Below are 9,863 nucleotides of genomic sequence, written 5' to 3'. Positions count from 1 at the left end.
CTGCTGACAAATCTCACACAAAGAGAAGATTTGATTGCGACCCTTCAGTCTAGCCTGGATGCTTCTTAGAGTTGCTCTTTTTTCCCTCTAATTTTAGCTTCAGAACAATTATAATGGAGGATATTTTTTTTAATCTGTTTCTACTTCTAGTTCTCCTGCTGTCACTCTGACAAGTTAATTGATACTCACCCACACAGCATTTAAAGAGTAGAAACAATCACAATTTACCAGCATAAATCATGGAAATGAAGTATCTCCGTGATATAGTAGTGTGCATTTTAACCCTTGTATTTAATGGATATTGAACTCCACCGGGTCCCTACAGAATGCATCTCCTGTATTATTGCTGCTCATCCGCAATGATGGTGTGGACTGTTTGATTATTCCACTTTATTTCTAGGTCCTCCTGGTCCCCCAGGGGTTGTAATAGTGGAGGAAATTACAGACACCACAGCAACACTTTCCTGGAGTCCTGGGGCAGACAATCACAGCCCTATCTCCCTCTACAACCTGCAAGCACGCAGTCCATTTTCTCTTGGCTGGCAGACTGTAAAAACAGGTGAGAAAAACTTTCAAACAGCACAAGTAGACTATTCAAAACTGCTCATCACAATAATAACCACCAGCAACTGCAGGAACAGATAATCTTAAGAGAACAATGATAAATTAAACGCACTGATTTTTTTTTCCTTTTTTCATTTCTTTCACATTACCTAGCAACAGCTCTGAAAGGACAACACAAAGACACCTCTCATGACGCATCTGTGAATAAGCAGAAAGCTCTCCCCTATATTCTTCAACCTGTATCTTTTCAGGAGTACCAGAGTGCCAAAAATCTAGCTGTGATTTCTGATATATTAGATCCTTGATGTCTATCATTTCTAATGGCCATATTGCACCACAAAGTCTACCATTTTGAGACACTTCATGTGAATTTCAGATTTCTGAGTGACATACACATTTCTTTACTTTCTGCAGTTCCAGATGTGATAAGTGGTGACATGGAGTCTGCTATGGCTGTTGAACTGAACCCTTGGGTGGAGTATGAGTTCAGAGTTGTAGCAACCAACAAAATTGGGACCGGAGACCCAAGTGCACCATCACGACTGATCAGAACCAACGAAGCAGGTAAGAAGAGGATTAAAATGTTAATCTTCCAGGACTACCAGAAAAAAACCCACTATTTTAATATAGTAATAGTCATATTCTCCTCTCACTGGTACACATCTGTGTGTTCAGTCATCACTGTTCCAGGGTTATATTCCTTGAATTGGGGAGCCAGTTTGTTTTAATTACAGGAATACTGTTTAATTTACAGAAATTTCAAATAAACCCATTCCCTACTCTGCCTTCTTATTAAGGTAGAGTATAAGAATTACAGTGGCAATGTCACAATGTTATCTTCTGCCTCTGCTCCATAGTTCACCAATCTGTCTATGTGCCACCTGTAAAAATTCACAGCAGAATGTTTAGGCAGATTTTCTTAGAACTACAGAATCAACTGAATAATTTGGGCTAGACGGGATCTTGGGAGATCTCTCGTCCAGCCTCTCACTCAAAGCTGGGGAAAATTACTTCAGAGCAGGTTACCTGGGGCTTTGTTCACATGAGTCTTTGAAACCTCCAATTTAGGAGATCACACATCCTCTCTGGAAAACCTGTGCCAGCAGTTAACTAATCTCATTGTGATTTTTCTCTCAATATATCCAGCCAGGACTCCCACTATTTCAGCTTATGACCACTGTCTCTTGCCCTCCCACCCTGCACCACTACAAAGAGCCCATCTCTGTCTCCTCAATGACTTCTTTGTAGCCACTGGGAGCTGCTGTTAGGTCCCCCATAGTTATCTCTGATCCAAGTTGAACAAGCCCGGCTTCCCTATCGTCTCCTCATGAAACAAGTGCCCCAGCACCACCATTCCAGTGTCCTCCCCTGAACTTGCCCTAGCTGATCAATATCTCTCTCATTGTGGCACCAGAATTGGATGCACTGTTTCAGAGGCAGTCTAACAAACCTATCTTCAGTTGTAATAAAACATTTTTTTTTCTGCTTTAGATAACTGTGTCATTGCTAGCTGATATTAAATTTCACTGTGCAATCACAGAACTGCACTGAAGTGATTTGGTTCCCATTATGTGGAAGTATGCTTCCTTTCCAGCCCTCCCTCTCATCTTCTGCAAGCTCCTCACAGTGTGAAACTTGATGACCTTACAGCAGAAGCTTCAGATGCTATATATATTTTTCCATTAAGAAAAGGAAGAAAAGAAAATGAAACAAAAACTGCAAGCTACTTTCATCTCAAATGATTTTCAAAAAAACTCCATTTCATCACCATTATTTCTTCCTTGATATAGTACCGTAGTTCATTGGCAATGAAAATTCTGCTGGATGCAAATGTTTGAATGAGCTCTTTATTGAGGTGGTACATATCAGAGAGGACACAAACATTCTGGAATAAGTTTATCGTGCAGCAGGCTGCACCTCTGGGATTATGTTATTTCAGATTTATGAATATGTTCCCTGTTTAATCTGTGAGTGAGTGTTTTTCTCACAAACTGAATTTTGAAAATGCTAAATTTCATCTAGCTGTCATGGTTTCTAGGCTTTTTCTTTCCCACTGTTTACCAAACAAAAACTATATTTACTAAAACATATTCCTACAACTTCAGTGAAAATCATCTTCTTGCACATCTATACATACAATTTCAATATTCCTTTGGACAATCATTGCAATTTTACATTTGTAAAAATAAATTAATAAATTATAATAACATTCAGTAAAGAAGAAAACAATTGTGGGACAGACATAGCATGCAGTGTGCAGTGTATTTTCACTCGGTGATTGGTATTCTTTTCTGGGTAATATTCCACTATTGCTGCCATCAGAAGGAAGTCTTTAACTCAAGTAGCAATGATCTGTACAGTACATGAGGCTCCTCCTGATAAACGGTGCTGTAGCTAATAATAATGCAGGTCTTCTTGAATAATAAATCAATAACATATTAGTTCACATAGGAAAAAGGCCACACTAGATGTTTACTTGTTTACTTTGGAGATGAGTGGCTGGAAAGCTGCTTGGCAGAGAGGGATCTGGGGGTGTTGGTTGATCTGATGGAGTACAAGCCAGCAGTGTGCCTAGGTGGCCAAAAAGACCATCAGCATCCTGGCCTGCATCAGGAATAGTGTGGCCAGCAGGACTAGGGAAGAGATTGTGCCCCTGTACTCAGCACTGGTGAGGCCACACTTTGAATGCTGTTTTCCGTTTTGGGCCCCTCACTACAGGAAGGACATTGAGGCACTGGAGCATGTCCAGAGAAAGGCAACAAAGCTGGTGAAAGGTCTGGAAAACAAGTCTTATGAGGAGCATCTGAGGGAACTGGGGTTGTTTAGTTTGGAAAGAGGAGGCTGAGGAGAGACCTTACTGCCCTCTACAACTACCTGAAAGGAGGTTGTAGTGAGGTGGGTGTTGGTCTCTTCTCCCAAGTAACAAGTTGCCCCAAGGGAAGTTTAGATTGGGTATTATGGAATATGTCTTCACTGAAAGGGTTATCTGGCATTGTAATGGGCTGCCCAGGGAAATAGTGGAGTCACCATCTCTGGAGGATTCTAAAAGATGGGTAGATGAGGTGCTTAGAGACATGGTTTAGTAATGAACAGGTTGGACTTGATGATCTTAAAGGTCTTTTCCAACCAAATGATTCTATGTTTCTATGACTTTCAGCTTCCCAGTTAGGAATATCTTTTTGCTACAGCTGCACGAATGTGGTGTTAAAAGTGAGTGTTTTGTAGTATGACATTGAAATCCAGACAAGTGCCAGTAAAACAACTTAACAGCCTTCAGAGACATTGATACTGAATTTATTTTTTGTGCTTGCTTAACATGGCATCATACAGCAGAAATCTGTTGCCATCGCCTCAATTTAAAAAGAACTTTCTTTAAGAAAAAGTTTGGTTTCTGTTTCAGTTGTGAATGATTTCGGGGTTTGAGTTTTGGGGTTTTTTTAATTAAAAAATATAGATGTGGCATCATTTTTTTATTCTGTAGAGGAAGTGAGAAGATGGGAGCTACAAACAAGATTTAACTTCTCAATTTGTTAGAACCTGCAAAGAGTTGTAAAGTCAGAACAATAACATAATGGACTCTGCTTTAAAGAAAGAATCAACCAAAACCCCCCACCCTGTTACACATACAACTTTTTGCAAAATAGCAGGCTTCTTATAATCTTTATGGCACTCTTGAAATGCCAAAGGCTTCATGATCTGCTTCATTCCGGCAGCCACCTTTTCCTAATCTCCAGATATTCCTGAAGTCCAGAGCCTGTTTAGTTCTGTCCTCTGAGAGAGTTTTCAGTGACTGTGTGCACACCACCCTTGATATAGTTTTTAGATGCCAAAGTCAAAGAAATAGGAAAGCTGGTAATAACTTTCATTGGGTTTCATATATGATTTTAAAAATTAGCACGTTAACATCTTTCTTAATGGATCCAGTGATCCATTCTTTTTCGAATCCATTATTTTTCAGAATCTCCTTAATACTAATTTTTTATTTATAAGCTTCAAGAAAAAATTTCTGTTAACATGGACTGCAGTTCTAATATCATAGATTTAAATTCTTAAAAAAAAACATTTATGTGAAAGGGCATTATATTTCAGAAAGAACATGACATCAACCTCTCTACTCATGACTGAGGCAGAGTAACCTGGCTTTTTACCATGATGTTAGAAGTGGCCCACAAGTTCAGACAGGCAGGCTACCCCTGCACTGGGTGAAACTCAGAAGCATCAGTGTCCCCACAGAGAAGATGACTGTGGCTCATGCTCAGATGAGAGTTGAGATCCACAAGGTTGAATGGGCTGTGTAGACAACCCTAAGAGGCAGCTAATGTGTGATTCTACTTCCATTATTTTATACTTAACTGGAAATCAGCACCTGTAATTTAATGGCACAACCTAATTTGACTGGAGACTAAAGTCTTTTTCTCTCCCCATATCTCACTTATTTTATCACTTCTTTCCCAAGATAGTAACATTTGATATTAGTCCATTATCTAATAATACCCATGGAAACAATACTTGGGATGGTGTAAGAAAGTAAACAGAATAATAAACAGGTTTCCACTTGCTTTAATTTTCTAATTAAACCCTGATCTTGTTACTTAGTTCATATTTAGTTAACATGATTGCTTCTCATAGCTACTTTCATTGGAATGGATAATACTGCAATTTTCTGGCACATCTAACTTATAGCCAGCTGCTGCATTTCTGTCAGTTGTAGCCTTGATACATATTTTACAGGTCCACAAGGTGAAAAGAGCCAATAACACGAATTTAAACATGTCTGGCATTCTACTAAGGCAGTCGAGCATTTGAAGCCTGGAGGCAAAGCATCAGTTACATTATCTATTCATAGGGAAACATGGGGAGAGAGAAATTGAGTAGAATCAGAGTTTAACCTGCGGATCATGCATGCAAACTTGATTTTATGAGGTAACAATGTAGTGCAGTCTATTAGGAGCAGCTGTACACAGGTTTTATTTTAATAAGTCTTTATTTTCCATTAAATAGCCCTTATTCTCAGCTACAATTTCTTCATAGCATAACAAGAAATGCCTCTGTCCCAAGACAAAAGTTATCAGATTTAGACTGGCTTTGTTTTAGCATTCTGTTGTTGTTGGGGGTGGTGTTTTATTTGTTTGTGACCTGTATAGAAGAAGTTTCAGCTTCTCCCATCAACATAAATATTTTTGCTTTAGAAAAAAAAAATGAATAACCTGCTGTATATGTGGCATTTGTAGATAATTATGTGCACTACTAAAGCCTTTGTAGAAAATGTGCTTTTCAATCAGGAAAAACAAAAGGAGAAGTAGGTGGTAATCATTGACTGCATGGATATATTAGAACAAATAAGCTACTAACACATGGTGATTTGGAGGCTATTCAGACTCTGTCCCACAGCCATGCATGCCACTATTATCAGTGAATAGAATTGAATTCTATCTCCTATTAAATTACAAATATTAAAAATACGGAGAAAATGAGAAAAACAGAAATACAGATCCTAAGACCACTTAGGGCATTCTTGTTTTCCGGCAGCTGAATGCAGTGCATCATATGCTTCTGAGATGGTGGCACACTACATTTCATTCCTGAAGAGATGAGATGTGAAAAGTTTTCCTGGGACGGTGAGAACTTGAGAGCTGGCCTTTCACACAGTGAAAGGGTTTTCACTTAGCATCCCTGTGTTTCCCAGATGTGTAATGCAGGAGATATATATACATATATATAAAGGGAAAAAAAAACTGAGAAGAAAAAACTGCTGAAGGTGTTCTTGCTTTGGTCCTCACATTAGTAAATTCTGCCAAGCTGGCAACAGACCCTTTTCCACCCACTCATACATTTTCCTCAGCTAATAATATTTAGTTTTCAAACTGCATCCATATTTTAAAAGATATAAAAAGTTCTAAAATAAATAAATAACTGCAACTGTACCTTGAGCAAACAGTTTTGTAAGAACTAAAGCCAAGTTTAATAATTAATCTCCCCAAAAAGTGTAGCAATATCAACATTTTGTTTCATTTTCCTTTATTTGACAAGATGTTTCAGAATTTATAGAAAAAATATCCATGTGGAATATATCTTCATGAATACAGGAGTCAAGCAGAGTAAGAAAGATCTTGAGATGAAGGTATAGATTTGGGAAATCTAGACTCAGTTGCTTATCAGATAACTCTCTGTAAATCTGGGCAACTTACATTAGCATTTATTACTCTGAAAACAAGAGGTTAGTAAGGCTTCTCTTTGTCTTCCTTGTATCTCACCTCTTCAGATTGCAAAACTGAGGGATAGGAACTAAATCTACCTACATGTTTCTACAGCAATACTACAATCAATTATAATTTTGGCTACTAAATATTTATTTATTCTGCACAAAAATTAAGACACACTGCAAAATTAAGAATCTGTCATTTCTCACCATAGTAAACAAAAGATACAGAATTGAAAAAAGCCACTTGACATTTTCTTGAAAAAAAGACAAAACACAAACACTTTAAAATTATTAATTATTCATTTAATAACATTTTTTAAATTTCTTTACAAGATCAGAATGTTAAAGAGGGGATGAACTGTATTTCAAGTACTTCCAGTTTTTCCAAGTTCAATGTGACATTTTCTTTTCTTTTCTAAAGGAAAAGGAATCTAGAGCTTGAGCAGTTTAAAATATTTTTTCAGTTCACTCCCTGAGGTTAAAATGAGGAGGATAAAGCTGATTTTCTTTATTTTCTTTAGCAAATTTGAAGTAAAATTATAATTTTGGATAAAACTTAAAACTCTTATTTGCCTTTCTAGTTTTAATTTTTGTATTTTTAAATAAAGCTGAAGTAAAATTAAAAAGCTGCCCCTTTTTAAGACACAAATTGTTATGTTTAATTTTTTATAATGTCAACATTTTATATGTAATAATTTTCAATATTTTGCTCAAAAATGAGTGCCCAAAATCTTTCAATGGATTCATCTTTACAGTCTACCAGTGCCCACAGTTTTCATTAAAATAAAAAAAATTAAAAGCCCATCAGAAAATCCATCACCCATATAGAGGGAAGAGAGAAGATTTTTAAAAACTAAACAAAAATCTAATTTAAGCACCCTAAAGCACAGAGCAGTTTTAAAAATGTTGGATACTGTGGAACTCTGAAAGAAAAGCTAATATCTACCCCAAATGTTCATGGTTTCATAGGTATGGTATTACCTACCACTTCCAAAAGCTTCTCCAAACCTTACATTTAAATACAGATTTAAAATATATAGATGGCACTATTGGGACTCTTCAGCACTTTATAACCACTGCTCTCATATCCAAAGCCCTGAGCAAAATCAGTTTTGTGCCTACATTTTGTCCTAAAAAAACCCACTGCTTTTCATGCACATTTAGCTTGTAATGACAAGATACACAAGACTTAGTAAACAGTTGGCTGTGGCTTCATGTTTAAGCTTTACCTTTCCATATCACCTTTTCTTCATTTATATTTTAAGTATATTGTCAAATGCTTCATAGGAAACCTGAGGGCTACATTCTTCATACCCGCTCTTAGAGAAAATATTACAGATCTTGTTTTGTTTGGTTCATTTTCAGTGTATCGCAATACTTCCATGAAAATGGAAAACAAGAAAAGACCCCAGCCCTGCTGTTTGTATTCAAATTAAGCTCTCAGTAAAGTCATTTCAACACTTTTGCTTGTTTGCCTTAAGTGGAGGTTTCAATATCAACATGTGCCAGCATACACCCATTATTTACTGTGAACTGTGAGCTACGTCTAGTCCCTACAGCTTTCAGAACACAGTTTGTGGTTTGCATTTTGGGAACAATGTAGAGACTTGGCTTTTAGCTCCTAATCCTATCAGTGGCTGAAGAAACTAAAGAAAAGAAGAGATGACCTGATGCCAAAGAGCTTATGTTGCAAGAATAAAACAGGAGACAAGTGAGAATAGGTAGCTGGCAAAGGAGCTAATGAGAAGACTTAATTAGAATTACAGACATATGATCAAGCTAAGCATAGTGACATTTTATGATCCTAAGGAACAGTTTTAAGCCAAGGAGTGATTCATCCTCCAGTAGGTGACATTCTCTCATCTTCTCATTAAATGAGCTTTATCATAGCAAAGAGCTCTTTGCTACTAGTTGAGATGTATTTATTCCGGAGAAATAATACTGAGTTTCTCAGTTTTCATAAAAACTAAAGAAAAGATATCTTAATGTCCTTGTCCCCAGCCACAGGGATCCTGTGCCCAGTAGCCAAGTTAGTCATCATACTTGCGTATTTGGTGCAAGTGCATATCCATGAGTGTCACTGCCAAGAATTAACAACATAAAGATTGGGAAGTCACTAATTGCATGGCGATAAAATTAGACTATGAGTGAATAAATTCAGATTTAACACATATATAGGTGATGCTGCTGAAAGAGTTGCTAATATATAAACTTGGTGCCTGGCAAAGAATGTTTTCTTTTAATAGTATTCTTCACTTAACAGTTACTCATTTCAAAATGAACCCATCTAACTGTGTATACTCTACTTTGGTGCAGTGCAGAGGAAATTTATTCCTTTGACACATTTATTCTTTTAATGGTTATTCATTTGAGAGAGTTTCACTCTGTGAATGTACATTTTACTTTGGTGCAAAAGAAATTCATCGTTTTGACGGTTTTATTCTTTTAACATTTATTCGTTTAAATAGGGCTTCTTCAGACTGCAAAACTGTTAACAAGAACTCTCTAGTAAGAGGGCATTGCAGGTAGAAGTCCATCACATTGAATGCTTCACAGGAGTACAGCATACTCTCTCATCAGTAGCATGGGACCTACATAAAAAGTTAATTTATCTTTATAACTTCACCAAAAAATGTCTTAGAAAGGCATGAGAAAATTAGGTGCTTAATAAGGTTTAAATATGCTCCATTAGAGATGACATCATAATTTTTGCATCCTAATTAACTGGCATATGACTCTTCATCTGCATCTTTTCACTGCAGAACATTCATCCAAGTGTTGCACAGTGTTTATTTTTGTTCTTTTCTTTTTTTTTTCTTTTAAATCCAGAGGGCAATTCTCTTTCTGATGGGAAAATTTGATTAACTTTTTGCCATGTAAAGATTAGGTCTTAGTATAAACTAGTACATGTCTCCAATCAGTAGAGTCTAAACAATTCTCCTCATTGTTTAGACAGTTAGCTTTGGGTGGTCCAAGTGTTGCACAGTGTTTATTTTTGTTCTTTTCTTTTTTTTTTCTTTTAAATCCAGAGGGCAATTCTCTTTCTGATGGGAAAATTTGATTAACTTTTTGCCATGTAAAGATTAGGTCTTAGTAT

At 36.7% G+C, this 9,863-nt stretch overlaps 1 protein-coding gene across 1 annotated transcript in view; it reads left to right on the top strand.

Annotated features, from left to right (window-relative positions):
* Positions 1 to 400: 400 nt before the first annotated feature.
* Positions 401 to 9,863, top strand: part of LOC104536150 (contactin-5) — a gene marked incomplete at its 5' end in the record, with an annotated part of 38,111 nt that continues 28,648 nt past the window's right edge. The window contains 2 exons of the mRNA XM_010178695.1: positions 401 to 559; positions 979 to 1,128. Coding sequence (XP_010176997.1) covers positions 401 to 559; positions 979 to 1,128 — 309 coding nt within the window. The remainder of the gene's footprint in view (positions 560 to 978; positions 1,129 to 9,863) is intronic.

Source organism: Mesitornis unicolor, unplaced genomic scaffold (genome assembly GCF_000695765.1).
Source record: "Mesitornis unicolor isolate BGI_N332 unplaced genomic scaffold, ASM69576v1 scaffold21612, whole genome shotgun sequence".
Classification (NCBI taxonomy): domain Eukaryota; kingdom Metazoa; phylum Chordata; class Aves; order Mesitornithiformes; family Mesitornithidae; genus Mesitornis; species Mesitornis unicolor.
The sequence above is the reverse complement of the archived record's forward strand: the minus strand, read 5'-3'. Positions and strand labels throughout refer to the sequence as shown.